We start from the raw sequence: 25,658 nt of genomic DNA on the forward strand, positions 1-25,658 counted from the left end.
AACAGTTAGATATACTGGAAACGTACTGTACACACTCAGAACTCGAAACCAGGAGTGACGCTGAAAGCTGCTTTGAAAGAAAACATCAAACTTCAATTGTCATAATGAGTCACTGCATGTTAATATCAACCCTTAGTGTCCACACTTTTTATTAACCACAAATCTTTTCTTACAACACCAGGAACTATTTAAATACATATGACATGACCTTCAATTTGTGACTAGCACGTCATCTGGGTACCACAACCACAACAAACACACCCTCCACTCAATGTGAATGTGTGTGATGACGACAAAAGGTGTGTGTAACTTTCTGTCACATGCTTATTCATTGGTGAACCTATCCATTTGATTAACAAGGTAAATATTAGCAGAATGAAAGTATAGCTATAGCTATTATACCATTTTGTTGCAGACTTGTCTGAAGTCTGTGGAAGAAGTGAAGAATTTTCATAGGATTTCCAAAATGGGACATAAAGTACTCGCCATATTCTTCACCTTAATCTGTGCACCAGGTAATTATTCAACTGTATTTTCCTTTAATATTTTTAAATTCAATTCTAATTTCCTATTTTTCATAAACAACGATGCAGAAAGGAGACTGTGTGTTAATGTAAATTTACCAGTCAGCAATTGTTTGACACAACAGTTAACTTTCATCAAATCTTTAAATTCAGTATCTTCAGAATTTTTTCAGATTTTACTTGTAATTCTGCCTAAAAAGAAGGTTTATGTCAAATTTAGGAAATGATCAGAAGTACTGAGCAACAAATAGCTTTTTATATTATATCTGACTTTACTCAGATTCCTGACAGTATTAGATCGCGACACAAAATGTAGTTTGTACATTTATTTTTGAAGACGTACATTTGTGGATACAATGACATTAACACCATTTTCAGAATAAATTGCTCAGATTACATTACACAGAAAATTACATAAACATAGAAAACAAATTACACACTCAAAAAAATGATTTTTCAGTTTTGTTCACTTTACCTGAACAATTCATGTTGAATTAATGCCATTTTGGCTATTTTTCATTTCAACATGATTGTGTCATGTTAAACTGACTTAAAACTGTCACTCGTTGGTTTAACATAAAGTTTTCATTTTGAAAGAACATGTTTCAAATCAAGTACCTCAAAATAAGTTTTACACTTCCCATCATGCTTTGCACAGGACTGGATATGGGGAGAGAAAATGTTGAAATAAAGTGTTATTTTATGCAGTTTTTAGTAAAATGTGATAACTAAGGAGACTTTTTTCATGTCTAATGCTCTATTATGTGGGCATTTTAAAAGACTTTATATTGGTGTATTTTGTGCGAGTTACCATTGTGGTGAAGTGTGGAGCTTGTGGTTGGGTTGAGGACCTGGTTAAAAGAAAGTCTAAAATACTTAATTTAAAAAAAAGCAACTTTAATGAGAAACATCCTTAAACTGCAAACAACTAACATCATGTGTAAAGAAAAGTTATATCTTACTTGCTAATGTTTTTTATAACACTTTGGCTAAACTTGCATGGACAGTGGTTCTACATGATGTAAAATATTATCTCTACTCAGATATTTCATGTAGGATGAACTAAAGCAAACCGAGTAAACTCAACTAAAAGTAGACATGTCCTTATAACTTGATTTATTCAAGTCCAAATAACATGGTACAAACATGTGGAACCACTGTCCATGAAAGAATCATGTTCAGCCAAAGAGTCATTTTTTTGAGTGCATTAGCGATAAAAAATGCTTAGAGGGTAATTGACATAATTACATTTTAAATATATGTTGTTCATTGGTTGTACTCAATACTCACTTGATCATTTTGCTGTGACTGCGTGTCCTTTTACAAGCAAGAAGATAAACATGAACATGAAAACTTTTTTCTAGTACTAGATGGAAACGAGCAACGAATATGCAAAGGCCAAATGTAAATCAGTAGACTTGGTCCCATCCAAGTTATGAAACAGCTTATTAAGAGTTGAAAGTTTTCTTCATATATTCAAAATGAAACTGACTGCCACTCCTGTCTCTACTAGGTCTTTATGCAGTGTTCCTGGTTCCATCAAAAAACCCTGTGGCTGTTGGGACCAATGTCACTATAAGTGTGAATGACACTGGGACCATTACAGTTGGGCTCTGGTTATTTGGACCTAGTACATTGTTCATGTGGTACCAAGGGAACATGATTCAGGGAACTAGCCTTCAAAATGGAACAGAATTTAACAATTCTACATATCAGCTCACCTTATCGTCAGTGACTCTGAGGAATTCTGGCCTGTATGTATTAGAAGCATTTACACCGATCAAAGCACGAGCAGAAATGACATTAGATGTTCAGGGTAAGTTAAAAAAAGATTCTCTTATCCTACACACTGTAAAAATTAAATATTCACAGAACTTTAAAAACTTCAATTCATCTTCTTAAGAAAATGTATTCCCAGAATTTAAGTTACTTGTCCTAAAATGTCATTGCATGAACTGCCTAGATTGTAAAGATTAGTAAAAATTAGCCACAGAACTTTTTTTTAGGTTCACTGTTCACATTTGGATGTTATCATGTGCAACACTTTTTTTTATAATTATATTAGGGCTGTCAGTTCAATATGTTAACTTAATTAATTCGGAAAAAAATAACGCGATTAAAATATTGTAACACAGATAACTCACTGGCCCTGTCCCCAGACCTGTACGTCATCTTACATTTACAGTTGACTGTTGACAAATATGATGCAGGGCTACAATTCCATAAATGCAGTTATGCCCTAAAATTCAAGTTACTGGTGCAGAAAAAAAAATACCCCTGTATGAGTTTTTGCTCAATTTTGCAGATATTACCTTTAAAGGGGTCATCGGATGCAAAATTCACTTTACATGTTGTTTGAACATAAATATGTGTTGGAAGTATGTGTACACATCCACCCTATAATGATAAAAATCCACCCAGTGTTTTTTTTTTTAATCCCTTTTTTAAAATCCCCTTTCTCAAATCAGGCTGTTCTGAGATTCCTGTCAGAATGACGTAGTTCTGCACAGGCCGCTCCCGCGATAGTTGATTGACAAGGCCGTCTTACCTTAGACCCGCCCTGAGCGAGCTGTAAGCTGTCCGCCATTGTGTCGACTCAGATGCAGGGGCCGGATAGTGCAAACAAATGTGGGCAAAAAATGTGGCATTATCTACAAATGCCCCACATTTGACATGGCAAATATGCCCCATATATTATTAAACAGATGAGGGCCACTTCTGGTTTGGATGTAGCACTTGACACTGGCTAATTGAAATGGAAGTTTTAAATTGTAAATATGGTCTAATAGAATTTGGCTACTTTTAGTAGGATGCAACACAGTTAACTGATGCAGGGTGATCTGGATACGAGTTTTAAGAAGGCTACATACCCAGCAATTTATTTTTTGAAACATGTTTTTGATGGCAGTTTTAAAACAGAAAATATTGAGAGAGAACATAAAAAACAGAAAACGTAAAAACAGAAGTGCACTATAATGATAGCTAACTGTCACGGTTTCTGTTAATTTAGACTTTGCTTTGCTTTTGCACCATTTCCCTTGTGTTGACTGTATTATTCTGTTCAGGTGTGCCTATAGTTAATTATTCTTGTTTGGACTGAGTACTTATGTTCACTTTGAGTTTGTCTGGGGTCCGTTCTTCGTACGTCGCTTATTACATCCGAGATGAAATGTCACATCCAAGATGATATCATCGCGCTAATCTGGATCTGGCTAACTCGGTTCTTCGAACGCACCTGTTGTTGGTGATTAGTATGGCTGGATTGAGTTATCTGAGATAATTGCGTGTTCATGGGTTTGTTTAAAAGGATTATGTATCCATACTCGAAACCACGATCAGCAATGCAGTGATTGGCTGGCAGCAAGACAGCAACGTCTTTAAAAACATCACATAATTAAAAAAAGACACCTGACGAAAGACTTAACAAATTTCTGGACTTTTATAAGGAAACAACCAAGCGAAAAGACCTACGTTTCTGGAACTTATTTGAACATTAAGGGAGGACATTTTTTAATTTCTCTTTAGAATATGTTGAATATTGTTGATGCATAACTCGCTTAGGCTTAGTGTGGCCCAGATAATGTATGTTTATGGTTTATTTGTTTCATTACTAGCTAAATGTGGCTGTGCATTGGCCTGCTTGTGGACCACTGCCAAAATGCCACCATTCTGTGCAGCATGTGGACCACATGAGGAATGTGGGGAAGACCAAAAAAAATTAACTGTGGTCCACATTAGGGCCAGTTTTGGTTTATTTGGTTGGCTTAGACGTGGCAATGCTAAGGCTTACTTAAAGGGTTAGTTCACCCAAAAATGGAAATTATGTCATTAACGACTCACTCTCATGTCGTTCCAAACCCGTAAGACCTCCGTTCATCTTCGACTTCTTTGATTATGTTTTTATTACCTTTCTGGACATGGACAGTATACCGTACATTTTCAATGGAGGGTCAGAAAGCTCTCGGACTAAATCTAAAATATCTTAAACTGTGTTCCGAAGATGAACGGAGGTCTTACGGGTTTGGAACGAAATGAGGGTGAGTCATTAATGACATAATTTCCATTTTTGGGTGAACTAACCCTTTAAGGCCCAAATCTGGCAAACAGGAGTGGTCCACACAAATGCCATCATGTCCACTTGGAATTATAAGGTTCTATCTGCATTCTGAGTAGTTTTGAGATATTGAGCTTCAAAGTTTTTGTGTTCCATTCGACTGTGTAGATAGAACCTTATTGTTTTTTAAATAAAAAGTCCCATAATGTACACAACATTAAAAAAATCTATCACATAATGTAAATTTGTTGACACAGAATACGAATATGTGAATAACTCAATTTTGACAAAAATATCAGATAGAACCTTATAATTTCAAGGGGACGACATTCTAAACAGTATGTGGGCCAGAGCAAGGTGTTAGATCTGGGCCAGAATTAAAATCAATGTGGCCCAGATTTGGGCCAGTTCTGCTTCATTTGGTTTATTCATGGCTGATATTGGGCCTTCCTTTGGCTTGCTTGTGGCCCAAATTTGGTAAACAAAGCAGTTTGTTTAGTGCAGATGTGGGCCAGTTCTGGGCCTAAACTGCTTGCTGTCTGGGATCATTTCACGTGGAATGTGGGCCAGATGAAAGTGTAAGGTGTGTGCCTGATCTGGGCCTCAGGAATTCTGCTATCTGGGATCTGAGCCACTGAAGACACAGTGGATTAACGTTACTTTAGTTTTTGAAGGGAATGTGTCCCCCGATCTGCCTAAATGTATCTATGTTCGCGCAAATCATTCGTGATCCAGATTCATCTACAGAAGAAATGAGTATAAGGGTTTTATATGAATCTTTGCAAATCGTCTTTCTTAATAAAAGCCTTTCTAGGGACCTAAGATGCAAATTAGCTTTTGCTATACTCTCAATGGGCAATACATATTCTCCAGTTTTGACTGGGATTTTTTTTTTGTACTGTCCCTATACAAATAAACTTATAAATAAAAATATTGTGCTAGTTAGCAAGTGCTGTGGCTGAAGTTTACAGTCTGCTTGTCACCCCTTGGAAGAGAGGGGCGGGGTGAGCAGAGCTCATTAGCATTTAAAGGAGCATGGACTAAAACGGCTGGCTGAAAACAGAGCTGATTTTGACAACGTAAAAGGGTGTTGTTTTACATTACCACTGAGAAATTATAACCAAAGTATGTTATAGACTTATCATTAAAACCCTATCATATCAACTTGTGGAAAATGGGCATCTGATGACCCCTTTAAAGCCAAAGCAGAATTGTTGCACGTCTCTGAGCAACACAGCAGTGTTTAGTTTCTGAAAGAGTCCACGTTTTGAATGAATCTGGTGAATAAATAATGATTCAAAGGCCCATTCTTTAACTCATTTACAGTACTTCATTCCTAAATTATTCAGCCTAAATGAATCAAATGAATACATTACTGCCACCGGCTGGCAGATTTAGTTTCTTATTTACAGTTTCATTTCATTAAAGGGTGCAGTGGAAGATCTTAGAAAATTCTAACTTTAGTTTGATTGGATGAACATTTCTTGGTCCTACGCCTTCCATAGAATATATAAATACAGATAAATACATTTAGACAACTTAACTTAATGATTGCTATCGGGATGTGAAGAGACTTTCAACCAGCATAACAAAAAATGTTACTTAAGACAATCACCTATTGCACCTTTAAATAATAATAATAATAATAATAATAATAATAATAAAAACATTAAAGGGATAGTTCACCAAAAAAAAAAAAAAAAAAAAAAAAAATTCTGTCATCATTTACTCATCATTACGTTGTTTCAAACCTTTCTTTTGTGGAACATAAAATAAGATATTTTGATGACTGTTGGTAACAAAACTGTTTTGGTTACCAATGACTATCTGAGTGTGTGTGAATGACTTTCTGAGTGTGTATGAATAACTGAGATGTTTCTCAAATTATCTTCTTTTATGTTCCATAGTTTATGTTAGGCTGTTGAAGCCTAAATGTTTATGTATAGCCTATACATTTTATGTTGAATCAAATTAAATATTTATTTCTAAAGCTACAATTTGTAATGTCTACTTGATACTTTCTCATTTAACAAAAAAAAAAAGAAAAAAAAAGCTTTAAATAATCTTTTGTGGGTATTTTCACAGTCACATTTATTTTGCGATTAATTAGATTTATTAATCGACACATCATGTTATTAATTAGATTAAAAATTTTAATCGACTGACAGCCCTTATATATCTAAGATATATAAGATTATATATATAATATATATATATAATTATAATATAATCTATATATAAGATTTCTTGAGTTTTATTAAATGTTTCTTATGTTCTAGGTAAAATTTAATGTACTTTACTTCTTGTTATGTTTTCTTTAAGAAACACACATAAAGGATTCTTAGGGTTAAATGCTTATTTAAATGCAATGTAACCCTCACAGTTCAATTTATTTGGACTATGTTCAAATGTTCAAAGTATCTTCTTGAGGCCTGATAATCTACTGCATATTCAATGTTTTGCAGACTGCTCCCTTATGTGACCACTGAATCATTTAACATTCAAAATATCATACAATAGCCTAATCAAGGTAGCAGCTTAGCAAGGTTCAGCAAAACCGTAAATTTGACAATGAGATTTTATTAATTCTTAGCTTTTAATGATAAAATAATATAAAGACCATTGTTAAACCAAAACAACAGATAGACAGAAAAAAAAACTACAATCATCTTTGGCTATTTTACCAGCATTATCTACTGGATCTCAGAGTAATGTGCTGTACTTTGTACACACATTTTAAATGAGGGTGATTACAAAACAAACATTTGAGCACACAATCCAATTAACTTTTGCTTATGTAAAGTTACTTAGTTTCAAAAAGCAAATTTGTAATGTAATATTACAACACCTATATTTGCCTCGTGATTGCTTAATGTTCTTTGAATAATAATACCTTAAATGTGCTAACATTAACCTGTTAGCTAAGACAGCAGCTCTGAAGTGAACAAGTCCAAAATATTACACAGTTGAGGGGATGCTAATGGATTTTAAAAGCTCATTAAACATGTAATGTACTTTAAACTTTTGCACTAAACATTTTCTGTTGACTTCTAGAACCTGTCAGTAATGTAACCTCATTTGTTAACATGACAAACTTGGTGGAGTTTAACGACACCGTGACGTTCACCTGCAATGCCAGCGGAACGCCACTGTGGTTTTCGTGGCAGAACAGAAGCTCTATAGTCACAGCAGGAGGAAGAGTTGAGCTCAGGAACGGTGGACGAGAGCTCTTCATCAATGGTGTGATGCGCTACGATGAAGGCCCGTTCAAGTGTCTTGTGGAAAACAACATCAGCAAAGTAGAGACTAATCAAACGAATCTAAACATAAGCTGTGAGTATGACAGCACACAATGATGATTTCATTATAGCAGTAAAGTAGGATTCCTTCAAAGTGTATGGATGGGCAGCTGACAATAACTGAGCGCCTAATTCATGTTTCAAAAGCTCAAATGAATTGGTTTTATGTTTAGATGGGCCCAGTAACCTGACAGTGACAGCCTTGCCAGAGAAAGAGGCATACATTTCTGGTTCAGACATTTTTCTGTCATGTTCTGCTGACTCCAAACCGACAGCTTCTTTCTACTGGATGTACAACGGCATTCATCTGAATGTCTCTGGTTCAAGTTATAACCTTAGAAACACAACTCAGAACATAAGTGGACAGTACGCCTGCGTTGCCAAAAATGCAGTCACGCTCCGTTCTGTTGCAGTGATAAAAAACATTAAAGTAGTTGGTGAGAACACACGTATACAAAATATGTTTTTATAAATTTCTAATAATTGTTTTTGTGATAATGTTTTTATCTCAAATACATTTTTTTCTTTATTTAGATCCAATATTGTCAGTGACTGTGAATCCAGCAGGGTCTCCAGTAGAAGGCAATGCTTTTAATCTAAGCTGTAATGTTGTGGGGCCAGTGGACTCCATTCATTGGATGAAGAATGGAACATACCTGGGTGCCAATGATATGATCACTTTCTTCAATAACAACTCAACCTTGAGCTTTTACCGTCTCGGTCTTAGTGATGATGGACTGTACCAGTGTGCTGCTAGTAATGCTGTCAGCAACATAACCAGCAAGGCCTACAATCTTATGGTCAACTGTGAGTATGATGTTTCCAGAACATCCATGTTTCTTGTTATTTTACAGATTAAGATGGGGTAAGATGTCCTCCCACCTTTAATTTTTCTCTTGACTATAGATAAATGGACATGAAAGGTCATCTCTACACATTTATTGAATGGTTATGCTTTGGGGTGGCTCAATGCCACTTTTTCAGAACCAATCCTGGTCCGATACCGATATTGAAACGATACCAGCGTAGAATTTCTCTACCTCAATGTGTGTTGAACTGATTATCACTCTTTTGTGTAACATATAATACTAAATATAGACAACTTTCTTATAAAGAAAAAATAACAAACGGCAAAAAATATATCATAATCTTTGACAAAAATACGATTATAAAATACGTTAGTGGATAATTCAGTAGCAAAAGTTAACTTTAGAAAAATCATGAGTGCACAATTATTTTATAAAATCTTAATTTTTAGTGGAAAAAAAACATTATTTAGTGGGGAACAAATAAAAGTGAATAAGTGTTGGACTTCATAACCTATATAGGCCAATTGAGTTGAATCATTTAATTTGAATCCATAGTATTTTATAATTTATACTCTAAATGGGACACTGGTATTTGATTTTGTCTGTCGGTTTGTCCGTTATTGAACTAAAACATGTACATGCACATTAAATATTTGATTTACTATTTTACATTAATTACACTTTATATATATATATATATATTATATATATATATATATATATATTATATATAATATATATATATATATATATATATATATATATATATCTATATATATATATATATATATATTTATTATATATATATATATAGTATATATTTATATATATATATATATATATATATATCTATATATATATATATATATATATATATATATATATATATATATTTATTTTTTTTTTTTATTTTTTTTTTTTTTTTTTTTCTAATATACCTAGCTGCTGGGTTTTGTTTTCGTAAGCAACACTTTCGAATGTAACTGAGCAGAAAGTGAGAAATCTATGTCTGTGTCTTATCAGATGGTCCATGGAACACAACCATGTCTGGTCCAATTGTAGGAGTTGTAGGACAAAATGTGACCTTCAGCTGTTCTGCTGACTCTCACCCACCAAGTCGATACAGTTGGTTTTTAAACGTCACAAAGGTGGGAGAGGGTCCAGTATTAACTAGAGCTCTCTCACCGGATAGTGGTGGACGCTACACCTGCATGGCCTCCAATGAAATCACAGGCAGCAGCAGCAATGTATCACTGGAGTTAACTTTAATATGTGAGTTGTTATGCTTTCAAATATTGTATTTACTGTAGTGTATGAATAGTTTATAAATGTGGTTGTTCAACAGGCAGGTCAGCACATCTGTTGAGTTCTTACATAGAGTAATATCAAAAGGTCAAGTTTTTTTCTAAATATTTTTTGTGCTTTACAGAATAAAGAAATGCATACTGTACATGTTTGGATTGGCATAAGAGGGAGTAAATGATGACTAAATTAAAATTTTTGAGTGAACTATCCCTTTAAGTGATGTAATCTGTCTTATTTTTTTTCTGTCTACATTTTAGATCCAGTCAGCCATGTGATTGTAAATGCGGGCAATCAGCAACCAGTATTCAATCAGCCATTCACTCTGACCTGCACTGCCTCAGGAGATGTTGAACACATTCAGTGGATGAAGAATAGCATGTTCCTTTATCCTTACAATGGAATCACTTTCTCCAATAACAACTCCACCTTGAGCTTCCAAAGTCTAAATCTCAATGATGATGGAAATTATCAGTGTGAAGCAAGTAACTCTGTCAGCCACATGACTAGCCCTGCCTATGACCTGATGGTCACCTGTGAGTAACACAGATATATTTGTAACACGTCCACTGAATCTATGTTCATGAGAATCATTTTCAATGTATATGGCATCTTTCAGATGGTCCATGGAACACGGAAGTTGCTGGCCCAAGAATGGCAGAGATGGGGTCCAATGTGACTTTCAGGTGTTCTGCAGTCTCTCGTCCTCATAGTCAATATAGCTGGTTCTACAACAATTTAAAGGTAGGAGATGGTCCAGTGTTTGTGAAAGCAGCTCTCTCACTAACCAGTAGTGGACAATACACCTGCATGGCCTTCAATAACATCACAGGCGGCAGCAGCAGCGCATCACTGGAGTTAACTGTAATTGGTAAGCTGTAATTTCTTACAGGGATGTCTTTTCATGTTCTTTGAGGATCAAATTGTATTTTTCATATACATATTGAAAGGAATCATTTGAAAAAGTTATATACATTTTGCTTAAGTAATAATGAAATTCTCTCTCTACAAATGTGGCAAATTATCCAGGGCATCTGTTTGAAAGACTGGTTCAGAGAACCAACTCTTAAGAGTCATATATTTGAAGACTCCTAAAACCCTGGTGGCAATGCAGAACCATCTCAAGAGAGACATTAGGTCTGAAAATCATGAACATACAGCATGTCCAGTGCTGGTCATGCTGTATTTTTTTGATTTACTAAAAAGAACCATCTCATAAGAGTCATTTTTTTCTGGGAATCAAGCTACACTGGTCGGACTATATGTTTAGATTCAGTAAAAAGTACTGGCTCATCAGACTCATTTGTTTCTGGGAATCAGACTACACTGACTGCACTGTATTATTTTTTTTATTTTTTTATTTTTTTTGATTCAGTAAAAATAACTGTCTCATCAGTTCAGTAGAGACTACATAGTAGTTTATAGCTTCACAGTCAGTACAGTCTGCAAACTAATAATCATTCAGTGTTTCCCCTAGGCTTACTTTTGGTTTTTTGATTTTTTTTTTTATCAAAAATCATCTAAATATAATAATACTAAGCATGTCTTATTAATTAAAATCATGAAACTTAAACATTTTAACATCAAATTATTAAAAGTTTAACAAAAATTATGTTTTATTGTTATGTTTTAGCATGTCTATAATTGAAGATTCTTCTTACAATAGCCTTATGATTTTTCCCCCTCAGAAATCCTGTGTTGTGTATTTACAGTTTTTTTAAAGACATAAAACATTCATTTAATTGACCTTTTAATTAATGAAAATTGAACAGCAGCGGGCTACTGCAGCGGTTCTCAATTCTAGTCCTCGTGACCCCCCGCTCTGCATATTTTGCATGTCTCAGTTAACATACCTGATTCAGATAATCAGCTCGTTAGAAGTGAGCTCCGTGCATGAACTGTGTACCCATTGACATGGTCCCTACAGAGTGTTCATTGCTCCCTACTCCCTGAGCAGGGGAAATCTGCTGAAGTTTACCTCTTCGAAACATTCATTCACATATTATCGCTATGCCACGGCCTGCAGCGTCTTCAAACACAGACAAAACTTACTAGAGTGTGACAAAAATGCATCTGTAAATAAACACAATTTAAATTCACATCTCGTACACTTTAATGACCTTTAAATGGAACATATACGCTCGCTTCGAACTGGAATCATGCCGGAATATCCTGTGATGTCCACTTCGCAGGGCACTTACGGTCGAATAGAACAAACATCTCAAGCTATAAGAGAAACACACAAAATGTGCAGAGCGGGGGGTCGCCTGTACTATAATCTATAACAACCTTTCTACTGAACAATAGTAATGTATTTCTGAAAGGTTACCAAGTTAAACCAAACTTTTATTTTGATGAGTATACTTTAACACAAATAAAATTCTAAAATTATAATGAATTATAAGAATATATTTACACAAAAAAAAAATGGTTACCAAATGCTCATGAAGTGACTCTCAGAGCAGTTCTGGAAATGTTGTTCAAGTATTTTTGTCCTCATGTGTCCACAAGGTGAGTGACTAGTTTAATATTGTACACTCCATAGAAGCCATTGTGAAAGTGGACGTCACCGCCGATCCTCCTTTTCCACTGGCTTCCCAAAGCCTGCGGCTCACCTGTAATGTTACGGGAGCCTACAACAGACTCCACTGGCTTCAAAACAACCAGAATTTCCAGCCATCAGACAGAGTTACATTTTCAGCAGATAACACCACTGTGACCATCAAAGCCTTGCAGCCCGCTGATAACGGGCGATACCAGTGCGTCGCTTCCAACTCAGTGAGACAGCATTTCAGTCAACCATACAATCTTGCAGTCATCTGTGAGTAATATAAAACATCTGTAAATTACTTTGATATATATCTGACTTCAAAAGACTTTTATTTTTCATGAACTAAAGCTCTGTGTGTTTATTGGGCAGTTGGACCACATAGTGTGCAGATCACTGTAACCAATGGGATTCCCCCTGTCCTGACATGTCTGGCAGAGTCTCAGCCACCGGCTGTGTATCACTGGATCCTCGAAAACAACACAGTGGGAAATGTTTCTTCCATAGTACTTCCCATAAAATCTATCTTTGGCGGCAATTACACCTGTGTGGCCAAAAACCCATGGACCAATATCACACTCCAAGCCAGCCAAGTTGTCAATTGTGAGCATTAGCCCAAATTCATACACATGTTTACACGTTTTTTGAAGTAACCTAATAACAGATCATCATTTCCTCTGTCTTTACTCCAGACCCTGACGCTGCTGTCAGTGTCCAGGCAAGTGTGATGTTGACGGCTCTGCTCATTCTGCTGATCCCTGTGCTGGATGAATGGCTCTAATACTATTATATATTGCTGTGAACATGCCATCTGTCTGTGAGGCCAGAATGAGGCTTGTGGGTACATTTATCACTTAAAAGCAGCAAGACAAAATTGCACTGGCAAGATCGTTCAGCCCAGATTAGTGGAGCTGCTTCTTAATTTTCAAACATATTTAAACATCATGTAAAGACAGGTATGAGCATTTATCAACCGAACACTCTTTTGGCAAATACAATGTAAAAAAAAAAGGATTACATTTTAACAGTCATACATTTTAATTAATCATACTACATTATTTGCTTATACAGTATATTTATCTTCTAAAAGATATATCTTTCGTACATTTATTACTGTCATTAATTGGACAGTAATTTAAGAAATGAATGCTATAATTAAATCTGCTGAAATCAATAAATTCTGGTTTCTTTTCTGACTTGTAGCTCTGGTTTTAACTCTCTATCTGGAAAAACTAATTACACCAAATTCAGGCAAATATAGGCAAATTATATCAGGATGACCAATTATCCAAATTACCTTTCTGTTTGCTTCCCAAATGTCTTATATCTCACAATAGTAAGATGTTTTCTTATATAAATATTATATGCCTTGTGTGTGATTATTTCCAAATTATAAATGCATTTTACAGTTATTTAAAAGATCAAAACATGTGAAATGTTGGACACTTTATTTATAGACCAAATAAAAGTAAACTCTTCAAATTAATTTCTCTCTTTATTTTTAAAGTCTTTTTCCAGTATGTACTTTTTTCCTTAATTGTAAAACCTGGATGTAGAACATTGACTAGAATAAATGTTATTGAATATAAGAGATACAAAAATAGTTCAGTATACACTACTTAAGATACGATGTAATAAGTACATGTTTAAAATTATGGGGATGTATAGTTGGTGAGTATAGTGACTGTGAGTTAAATCGGCATACTGATGCCTTTTTTCTCCTTCCTGTTTCCTCCAGTCAACTGTTGGCATTTTTTAAATGTTGAAATCCTCTTTTTTAGGCACACATCTTTCTGCTCTTTACTGAGCATTCCTGAAAATAAAACAAAAGAGATGTATGTATTATAACTTCCAGAAAAGCTAGTAACTTTTGTACAATTATTTTAAAAGCTTTCTTTTGACTCAGTGTCGCATTACCGGATATGTTTAACATAAACAAACAAAATTGTCTGTTTAAATACAGGTTGCGTGACTCACTATATTGACGTTGCAGCTCACAGGGACAGTAGTTCTGCTCCAGTGCATTTCTTCTCCCTATGGAAAACAACACATCAATCAAAATGACTAAGACTCTTTAATTTAATACAGTAAATACTTTTAAAAAGACTACAAAGCATTATATTTGGGCAGCACATACTGTTAGAGAATTTCTGAACCAAAACCTACATCACATTTTAAGAAGCACAACAAGAGACATTTGACTACTGCAACACATAAAATAAAGTGTTTTCTACAGAATTGCAAGGATCATCAGTAAATGTTAATTAATGTTTAAGAAAATAATATGTTGTGATTCATCGAAATGTTATTTTTAAATCATTTGTTGCCATGGTGACCACTCTTATATAGGTTTCAAAAAATTCAACTTTCTGTAACAGTTTAGATAGAGAAAGACTATAATCACATACCAATGCAGTTACATGTCTTGCCCTGTTGCCTGGATATGACATGACGTTTGACCATTGGAGATTTATTTGAATCTCCTAGCTGAGGTTGTGCTGCAATAAAGGAGTATATAGAAACATCAAAACTTGTATAAACTATACATAGAATTTTACTTCTTTAAAACTAAATTTATTCAAATGTATTATAATACAGGATTTAACAGTAAAATGTTGTTTTGTAATATGACAGCAAACTAACGCAATATAAAAATAACACAAAATATTACAACAGAAAATTACATATAGCATGGTGTAAATGTATTCATATATATATATATATATATGTGTATATATATATATATATATATATATATATATATATATATATATATTTACCTTGACAGTTGATGTTAGTGGCAATCACCACAGTAAAGACCAGCAGAAGCACTTGGAAGTTCATTGTTATCACCAGCGCTTAGTCAGAAAATGAGAAACGTTGTCTAAAAGAATGCTTTTAAGTCTTCAAGACTCCTGCTTTTCAAGAGAACTCTGTGTTCAAATCTAGGGTTACACAGTATTTATACGACAAAGCTCTGATTTCTGGGGCTCAAAAGCCACATCTGATTATGCCCCAACTTGTTGGATAGAAATTTAGAAATGGAAGAGTGAATGAAAAGTTGACAGCATCTCATTTACTGGGAACTGCCAAGATTTGTGATGAGGGTTGCAGCAATTTGGGAAAAGAAAGCCATTATTTTGCCTCCTTTGCAATTCAAACTTTGATATGACCCCTCGCAGATTTTTTCTTTTTATTCTTACCATATCACATTTATAACTGTTCAGTTCAGTTCAAAGGAGACCTATTTGGTCCAGTGCCAAATGTTCTTTATTTGAGTGTTTTATGGGAATCCGTAGTTCAGGTTTCACTATTTTTCCTTTCTCTAGTCTAATAACATACTATGCGGTTACTGATGCGGCAACAGTAATATGTCATGTTAAAAACATGATGGATGTTTGAGAACAAGAAAACCCTGGGTCAAACTTGATGCACACCTCAGGACCAAAAAAATTCCTTAACAGCTAAATGATATCAAGCATGCACACCATAATCAATCTTGTATTCACTCAGATTCATTAAATTGAAAAGACATGGTGGTCTTACTAAAAGTATTGTATAACTGATGAACGAAAATGGAAAAACATCTTGTCTTGGTCAAGAGTTCTAACCTCAATCCAACTGAGATGCATTGGCATTCCTAAGAATATGGTTGGAATAAAACAGTTTTATTAAGAAGAATGGTACAAAATTCGCCAGAATTGTTGTGCAGATATAATTCAATTTGGAGTAAAACGTGGTTTTGATATGAAACCCTATTGTGCGTTAAGCAGACTGCGAATATCAGTTCAGTTATGCAGAAAATATGTGTTTTGAAGTGGGATTTCAGATAAGATGGAATGAAGAGAAATTTCTACCTGTAAATCTACTTGTCACATGCTGACAAATAAGACATGTTGTGCTCGACATTTGAGTTAATAAAACGTCTAAAAAGAACTAAAGTACAGATGCGTTGTTTTGACACTCACTGATTTACAGAGATCCTGGAACTGTAATTCTATCTTTAACAGGCTGAATCACTCAGCATGATCTTAAGTGTCACCTAACACTTTTTTTGTGTACACCATAACATGTCCCAGCCGAGTGTTTTGCAAGGCTTATCATATTGTAGCAACCAAATATTTAACAGTACTTGTGCAGTGACACAGTATCAACTGACTGTTCATACAGCTCAAGGAGACCTGTCGGTCTCAGACTGACAGCCACTGAAGAATGTTTTCTGAAAGCAAAACTGAAGTACTGTTCTTACTTTAATCACATAGATATATACATGATTAAAGTAATTTATAAGCACGTTTAATATCTAAATTTAATATTTTTTATGGCTGTAAAATGTCATGGCTCCCAGAAAATTATATATAAATTGTTTTTTTTTAAAACATTAAATTGATCAAAGTCACAGTAAAGACATCATTCTACAATTTCTATTTCAAATATTCTTTTAAAACTTTACAACAAAGAATCCTGAAATGTAAACCATAATGTATAAGAGCAGCACAACTGTTTTTAACATTGATAAAAAATGTTTCTTGAGCAACATCAGAATGATTTCTGAAGAATCAAGTGACACTGAAGATTAAGGTAACAGCTGCTGAAAATGCAGCCGTTCCATTAATGCAATCAATTACATTTTAGACATTAAAAAGTTATTTTAAACTGTAATATTTTACAATATTGCTGTTTTATTGTATTTTTGATCAAACAAATGCAGCCTTGGTGATCTTAAGGTGCATCTTTTTAATATATATATATATATATATATATATATATAATATATATATATATATATTTTTTTTAATCATACTTAACCACAAATTTTTGGTTAATATTTAAAATCTTTTTTTGAATACCAAAAACAGCTTTCTTGGCAAATGTTGTAAAGTAAAATTTTCCTTTTATTATGGACACTTCCTATCATGGTTCATAAACTAAACACAACATTTAAAATAACTACAAGGAAATCCAAAACAAAACTTCCGATGGTTTTCCATGATAACTGTTTATTGCAGCACCAGGCATGACATCTAACTCCTCAGAATATAATGTCAACAAGTCATGAGGAAATACAATTCCTGGAATCGCCCAAGACTACTGGAAGATGACAACATTTACAAAAACCCTTCAGACAAAGCAGTACGAACACAAACACCAGGACAAGGCAGCAGAAGAATCACACACCGCAACATTTAACCATATTCTTCACCATTTAAAAGTGATGGTTTAATGGTTGTAATACAACAATAAAATATAACTGTAATACAATAAAAATAAAACCAGTGATTGGCTCCTTATGATTTAAATTCTCATCTTAAAAGAGAATTTAGCCCAATCCTTGTCTTTAGTTTTGTAATTTTCAGAATTCCATCCACAGTATAAATCTTCCAGATACCCCGGTGTCTTGCGATTCGACAGCTTATCACACACTGGAACAAAACACTAAATGAATAATACAAATATAAAGTAGGCATATACCTGGGAGAAAATAACAAAAATACTGTACAAAATAAATGAAACACTAATTCAGTGTTTATCACAAAGTGTCTAAACAATACATCTGAGGGAATCATTTTAAAGGTACATAACTTTGTGTGAAGCACCTACCCCTTTTCTCAGAAAAGAGCCAATGGGCATGTACTGTGGACAATCAGTAATGGAGAACAAACCAAATTAACCCATATTGTTCCTTTCAACAAGTAAACGAGCGGTTGTCAACATCTGAAGGGCTATACTGCTGCTGTTTCTTACACAAGGATCACAAGAAATTCTTCGGTAATCAAACCACGATAGCAGCACATAGCCCTTATGTACACTTCAACAACTATTAGTCATCAGAGCACATCGAGAGAATAACTTCATACGAGTTTTTGCTTCTTGTAAATATATGTACACACTTTGGAATGTACTATCATTTTGCATAAAGAGAATAAATCTGACAGAATTTGAAGGTATAGTTCACCCAAAAAATGTAATTCTGTTTTACTTACCCTCATGTCATTCTAAACCTGTATGACTACTTATTTTGTGAAGCACAGAAGAAAATGCATTTGGGGACAAAAATAGTTGAATCATACAGTGACTGGAACTACATGAAGAATGACATCACAGATTTTTTTTTTTGGATGAACTAACCCTTTATAAGTTGGTTCTCCACAAACAATAAAAATTATTTTTGTAGTAACAAGGAAGCGATAATGTATATTGATGGAAAGCATGTGATATACAGTATATGCGTTTATGTATATTAAACAGCCATGAGTTTTCCTGAGGGTGTATACATCTCAGTAATGCTCTATTTGTTGACCTTAAAGGATCTGTTAATGCACATAAAAGGGTTTTTATGCTGTATTTGTTTTGTCTTCAGGGAGCATGTTTATCTAACAGGGATTTGATGCGTTCATGTAAGGGCTGGCACACCTTCTGGTAGGCCTGCGGCGTGAGGTGCAGATAATCATACATGTCCTGATGTGCGATGGAACCGTCTGAGAGAATGAACCCAGGGTCCATGTCCAGAAAGGAGACATGAGACAGAGACGCTACCTCAGCCTGAACTAGAGCATTCACACTCGCATTACGCTCACGAAGAGGATTTGGACTTTTGCCTCTCGGCAGCAACCCCTAGTGGAGAGGAAAGAGAGCAATACATTCAATTACAAATGATAAGTTTAGGCCTTTTACACCGAACAGTGTGTTAATGGGACACCAATATCTATTGAGGATAATGCTGATGAAAATCAATTAAGAAATGACAGCCTGAGATAACGACACTACAATTTATATATGCCATGAAAGATAAGCTGATAATGGAGAAAGGTGGATTTCTATTTTCAACAACAGTTAAACTGACATTAAAAGGTCAAAATAAATGTCTACTGAATATACACTACCGTTCAAACAATAAGGGTCAGTGAGATTTAATTTTAGAAAGAATGTTATTGAAACCAAGGCTGCAATTTATTTGATCAAAAACAGTAAAACTGTAATATTATAATATTATAATAATTATAATATTATCCCAACTTAATATTTCTTATAAAATGATGGCGAAGCTGAATTTTCAGCAGCTGTTACTCTAGTCTTCAGTGTCACATGATCTTTTAAACATCATTGTAATATGCTGATGTGGGGTTCATGGAACTTTTCTTATCATTATCAATGTTGACAAAAGTGCTTTTAAATATTTTTGTTGAAACTGTGATACATTTTCCTTTCCAGGAGTTTTGATGAATAGAAAGTTCAAAAGAACAGCACATTTTTGAAACAGACTTTCACATTTACATTTAGTTATTTAGCAGATGCTTTTATCCAAAGCGACCTACATGGAAGCAATCAAAATCAACAAATGAGCAATGATATGGAAGTGCTATAACAAGTCTCAGTTAGCTTAATGCAGTATACGTAGCAAGGTTTTTAAATCATATAATAAATAAATTAAAAATATTTATAATGCTACAAAGTAATTCTGTCACTTTTGAGCAATTTCATGCATCCTTGCTGAAAAAAGCATTGACTTCTTAAAAGAAATCTGACCAACCCCAACAGTAGTGTACATTATTATAAATGTGATTAATACTTCTGTTTATTTGATGAAATTATTAGAATAATTATTTTTAAAACATTTTTTTCAACCTTCTCTTCTTGCATTTATTTATTTTTTGGAAACTTGTTTACCTTTTGTTGGACAGGTATATTACTTCAGTTTTTTAAAGCATATTCTGTTGCCTAATTCTCTGCCGATCATGTCACAATAGCTAAGAAAATGGCACTTTGACTTTGACAATACTGGTATGATGAATGAACTTGAAGATGAAATTATTGTAAAGAATCAAACAATGCTGTGACAGAGAGATAGGAGCTAAGATAACTAACCAATACAAGAGTGTGAGCGTGGGGCAGTTTCTGATGGATCACATTGATGATGGCCATGATGCCTCCACAGATCTGTTCTGGGGTGTGACCATGATTATTAGTGCCTACCCACAACACAACCACCTGTATAAAAACACACAAAATATCACATTTCTACTTCTCTATTTTGCTTCAAGAGGATTTTCCACATTTGTTTTGTTATTTCCTCTTTAAGATCCCTAAATAGTGTAATTCTCTTTAATGTCCCAATACAAATAAGGGATTCATACACAAATCCAAATGCAGACATTTACTGTTTACATATAGTTTATCTGGAGCATCTTGTATAAGGTAAAGATAGTCCATGTTAATAATTAGAAAAGCTTAGTTAAAAAAGGTCTTTAGATAAACGCTGGTTTCATTGTGAAAAAAGATCATTTTGTAAAATGAGAAAAACAAACTCTAAAGGTATTTTAAAGAGTAATCATTATTTTTAATTATAATATTTAATAAATGGTAAAATTCTTAAATCATATACCTTTGGGCTGATGTGGTCCAGTTCTCCATTCACGAGTCTCCACAATACATGCTGTGTAGCGTCCCCACCAACCCCAAAATTCAGAGCATGGAGAGGAGAAAACAGTTTTCGCCAAACCTGCCAACAAGCATAAAAACTCATTTTACACAAAAACCCATAAATATGTGTGCAGTCGCTCATATTAATGACAGATATGAAGTGTGAAGAAGGAGATGCAGATACTTTGCTATACCTCAAACTCATGCAGAAGCTGGACAAGTGAATCTCCAACAAACAGCACATCAGGCTCTTTTCCTTTACTGTCTGACACAAATCGATTGTGCTGCAAGATGAGAACACATAAAAACGCTATTACGACTCGATTTTCATATTAGAGAAGATTATTGGCTAAGTGTTTGAAACAAAGTGATATATTAGCAGCCTAATAGGAAGGCTAAGGTTGTAAAATATATTATTATTATACAAAAGAAGCACCAATGACATCCATCGACCATCTCCCTGTATGTCCTGACAGGGGCTGGGTGTGGCTGCAGGGTTAGCATCTTCACTCATCACTCCCTGGGGACAGACATGACAGGTTACATTTCCTCCAAGTATGCATCCTCACATTAGACCAAACAATATTTAATTTAACATGTTAAGTACAACGTTGTGTTTTAAGCATACAAAGTATTAAAATTCATAATGACTTTTTGACAAGTTGTATTGTGGTTAGTTTATGTACTTTGTACACATCCTATGACAAACCACAAATGCAGGAAAAATAAACAGAATAAAATAAACAGTTCAACTGGTTTGGTGCAATTTTGGGTGGAGTTTGCACTGCAGTAGTTAACCTCACAAACAAGCTGGTGTAAAATTGGCATCTTATCTTATTAGCATCTAACGTTAGCATCTTTGTGTTAATATATACAAAAGTTAACGTTCTCAAACGTTCTTCTTTGTACAGCTTACTGTGCTTAGCTAACCAGCTCACATGGCTAATGTAGCACTTAGCATGCAGATACCTTCCATTTAGATGAACAAGGCGCGTTAAAACGCTGCGTAACATCATACTTTTGCTATTTAAGTGTATATATATAATACATGCTAACACTAATGCCGATTCATATTAACAAAAGACAGGGGAAATGCTGTTACCAAAAAAAGTGTTGCCACAGCAGAGTTCAGTGTTCAGTCGGTAAGCCAGCGGTCTGCTGCCAAACCCAAACCCCGGAAGCTGGAATATCGAGCCAGGCATTACTGGCAGATCGCCGAGCACGGTCGAGCTTTAAAATAACATTATACTTTATAAACACAAAAAAAAGTCATTAAATGTCCTTCGTTTTTGATGTTTCAGTGGTTCAAATGTACGCAAAACATTCAAATTTTAAATAATGCCATTCCTTTTGACCGTTGTTTCTTTCTTCGCAGAAATCTGCAGTTGTGGTCCATCTTTGAAGCACGTTGCCAAGCAACGCAAAGGTAAAACGTAACGGCTTTTGGACTTCAACTACATGCCGATGTTATTTGTTGATTTGAAATACATATATTTAACAATGAATAAAGTACTTCGCTTTGAACACAAAGAATGCTGATCATTTGAGGTATGTTGCTTCTAAATGTTGCCATATGGTGTAGCTACCTAAAAGTGCTAACGTTACTGTGTAGCTAATCACAATAAGCGTTATACTGTTAACTCAGACTATTTATATGAATTATAAATGCATTACAGACTAATTTGTTTCATTTTAATCACTTGTGTTTAATAGTCTTAACATGAAGATGAGCCACCAATCCAACAAAAGTTTTCTACATAAACATAACTTGCCGAAGACGTCCAGTGAGCGCCACAGCAGCACAGCCAAGTCTTCATGCCATACAGCCAGTGCTGCCCACACCAGCAGCATGAGAACAGATGTGCACTGCAAATCGTCACATAAAGTGAGGCGTCTTAAAACCAGGAACGAGAGGAATCAGATTCGAGGTCTGGAGAGAAACAGGTATCACACAGTTTCTCAGCACAGCAGAAGAGAAGGTGGTGAGAAAGCACACCGTCCACTGGCTTGCTCTAGAAAAGAGAGGGCATTCGCTAAGCCATTCATACCCCAGAAGCCAAGCATCATAACTGAAGGACGCCTTACTTCCAACCGAGGCCTTTTCAGTCATGAGATTAGGTCAATAGATATTGAGAGGCTGGTGAGCGAGCAGATAAAGAGAGACGAGCAGAGAAAAGAGCAAAGAAATAAGTCTATGATGCACATTACATCACCGCTGCCTCCCTCTGTACCCGAGTCAGTCCCGGGCTGTACTCTGGATGAAGTACAGGGACCAGGAAAAAATACGCTGCCACAAGTGAAGAGGAAGAAATGTTCAAGAAAAGAGCCTAGTGAAATAAATAATAGAGGGGTTGTTGTATCTATGGGACCATCTAGGGAAGATAAGAATGAGAGAAATGCCGACAGCAGAAAGGAAGATGCTAATAGCAAAACAAGAAAAGATAGTCAGAGTAGCCCCCCAAGAGAAACTGAACATGTGGTTTTGTCATCCTCAGAAAATGAACCGGTTTATCAGTTATGCTCTACGCCGGTTGAACCTAATATTAATAACTGTGATGTTTCACAAACAGACAATCTCAAATCCCCTAATGAAGAAAACCAAGAAAATGGTTTTATGAATATTCAGAGATTTGAGAAAAACTCTACAACGGTGGGATTCCCAAACATGGAAGTTACGCAAATGTTCGAAAACCCGCGGACATTAACTTCTCTGTCTGACCTGGACTCTGGGGCTGGTCAAGTTGGAGACAGTGTTGAGCAAGGAGAGCAAATGTCACTGTCATGTAGGGAAGCAGTGAAAAGGCTCCTGACACGTTTGTGCCAGAGTTCAGAGCTCCGTGTGCCAAGCCTTCGGCGTCCCCTGCTGGCCGAGTGTAGAGAGGCGCTACTACAGGATTTACAAAAAAGACACAGTTTCCAGTTAGAGCACAACCTCCACAGGCTACATTCATTCTTGAATAGGAATCAAAAGGCTTCTCAGCTCAGCTCAGGACAGAGAGATGAAAAGTGTTCACCTTCTAGCCATACAGTGGAGAATGAGGACAGGTGCTTCAACAGGAACATGGAGATATGGACAGGTGTGTCACATATTTTACATTTGTAAAAAAAAAAAAGAAGACAAATAGAAGAAAATTATTTTAGAAATCAGTAGAGCATGAAAACATTGGGAAGGTCATTGGCTTAATTCCCAATGAATGCAAGAAATGTATACTTTAAATACAGTGTAAGTCACTCTGAATAAAAGGCGTTTTCCAAATTCATAAATGAAAATTAAATGTCTTTAAATAAGTGTTGTAACCATCAAGTAAGGAGTAATAACATACATTGTTCTCACACTTTGAATTTTGTTTTAAAAATAATAAAAGAATATGCCAAACTTCTCTGTAGGGTTTTATTGTTATTATATCAGGACAATTGTATACTGTTATAATTAAAATGGTACAGTTTTAGTTTAGAAAATATGCTTATAATTTACATGATGGATATCATTTACGATGGATATTTTAAATGACCTTTCTGCATCCTAGACAGTGCCATGCAACAAGATTACTTAACACAGGATGTTAAGCAGGACTTGGTCAGAGGAGCTTTCACCAAGAAACGTAGGATACAAGAGTGGAAGACCTCGTCCAATCTTTTCTCCCTTGAAGAACCACGACAGTCACACACTGACATGGTGAGTAATGAAGTAAAGAAACTAGACCTTAACAGAGGTTAAAAAAAATTCACAGCTTGCAGTTGAGGACTGTGTGGCTAATTTGAATGTGAATTTGATTGGTTAATCTTTGCAGTTTGACCAGTGGAGGGCAGCTAGGTTGTCTCAGGATTGCATAAGAGCTCAGCATCATAGCAGAAAGCTCTTTAACCAGGAACAGACCTTTACCCAGCATGCCGTCCCTATACTCAAAAGGCCCACCCGGGTTGATTATCCTGTGGACTCTTATTCTCAGCAGCAGTCACTGAGCAGAGGGGAAGGTTTGAAAAACATAGATTTAGATCTCTCAAGAATCTCTCAACAGTGGAGGGAAGACAAAGATCTTGATTTGAATTCGTATCACATATATGAGAGCAGAAAACAAAAACCACAAGCGTCTTTTGGAGGATCGAGATTCTGGTCGCATCAGCAGCAAGTTCAGGATGAAAGAGAAAGACGGGCTCCCTTTTCATTCTCAGCATCCTATCTCTCAGAGGGCTTTCAATACAAGCCTTTTTTTCGCTGTCCACATCCATCTAACACCCAGCACAGGTCAGACTGTCTTGGTATGTCTCACTGTCCCGGGACAAACACACCAGATAGGGTATTTTACCCTCCCCTTTACCTTTAGCAAAGCTGTTTGCCACAATTGAGGCTTTGTGCCAAGATCATATCTTTGTATGAGTAACACACATTTCTTTTTTTCTTTTTGTTTGAAAGACCATCACTTTGAGATTTGAATTTGAGGGTTCAGTGTGCTCAAATTATGTACAGTCATGATTTCTGTGGTGTATTTGTATGTACTGGTAACACAGGTATTGAGAGTGAATGATCACTCTTTGTGCTGCACAAATAATAAAATCGTTTATAAAATGTTTATTAACTTATTTGATTTTTTTTTTTTTTTTTTATTATTATTTAATCAGATTTCTTTTGTATATCTTGACTGGACTTTTATCATTTAGTTCAACATTCTGTTAAAAAAAAAGAAAGAAAAGAAAAAGATG

General features: G+C 35.1%; 3 protein-coding genes across 4 annotated transcripts; 2 read left to right on the forward strand and 1 right to left on the reverse strand.

The window, feature by feature from the left end:
- Positions 1 to 346: 346 nt before the first annotated feature.
- On the forward strand, positions 347 to 14,022 carry LOC109062486 (carcinoembryonic antigen-related cell adhesion molecule 5-like). Of its 2 annotated transcripts, none has more exons than XM_042740584.1 (11): positions 347 to 515; positions 2,038 to 2,340; positions 7,633 to 7,911; positions 8,051 to 8,314; positions 8,412 to 8,684; positions 9,710 to 9,958; positions 10,249 to 10,524; positions 10,608 to 10,859; positions 12,534 to 12,809; positions 12,909 to 13,139; positions 13,217 to 14,022. In XM_042740584.1, exons 1-11 carry the CDS (start codon positions 467 to 469, stop codon positions 13,315 to 13,317), a joined length of 2,553 nt encoding a protein of 850 aa, XP_042596518.1. In that variant the 5' UTR covers positions 347 to 466; the 3' UTR covers positions 13,318 to 14,022. The 2 variants fall into 2 exon arrangements, with proteins under 2 accessions (XP_042596518.1, XP_042596519.1); XM_042740585.1 differs by having other exon boundaries at positions 350 to 515; positions 13,229 to 14,022.
- A 3,494-nt stretch (positions 14,023 to 17,516) lies between these two features.
- On the reverse strand, positions 17,517 to 22,196 carry LOC109105844 (platelet-activating factor acetylhydrolase IB subunit alpha1-like). Its single transcript, XM_042740588.1, has 6 exons — positions 22,060 to 22,196; positions 21,394 to 21,477; positions 21,152 to 21,241; positions 20,920 to 21,036; positions 20,403 to 20,525; positions 17,517 to 19,151 (listed from the first exon to the last, which is right to left on the reverse strand). Exons 2-6 carry the CDS (start codon positions 21,469 to 21,471, stop codon positions 18,894 to 18,896), a joined length of 666 nt encoding a protein of 221 aa, XP_042596522.1. The 5' UTR covers positions 21,472 to 21,477; positions 22,060 to 22,196; the 3' UTR covers positions 17,517 to 18,893.
- Positions 22,080 to 25,527, forward strand: LOC122139953. Its single transcript, XM_042740587.1, has 5 exons — positions 22,080 to 22,181; positions 22,333 to 22,383; positions 22,671 to 24,034; positions 24,485 to 24,633; positions 24,749 to 25,527. The coding sequence occupies exons 3-5, from the start codon at positions 22,678 to 22,680 to the stop codon at positions 25,280 to 25,282; spliced, it is 2,040 nt and encodes a 679-aa protein (XP_042596521.1). The 5' UTR covers positions 22,080 to 22,181; positions 22,333 to 22,383; positions 22,671 to 22,677; the 3' UTR covers positions 25,283 to 25,527.
- Positions 25,528 to 25,658: the final 131 nt, after the last annotated feature.

The sequence above is a fragment of the Cyprinus carpio genome, chromosome B16, assembly GCF_018340385.1.
Source record: "Cyprinus carpio isolate SPL01 chromosome B16, ASM1834038v1, whole genome shotgun sequence".
In the NCBI taxonomy this organism is placed as follows: Eukaryota; Metazoa; Chordata; class Actinopteri; order Cypriniformes; family Cyprinidae; genus Cyprinus; species Cyprinus carpio.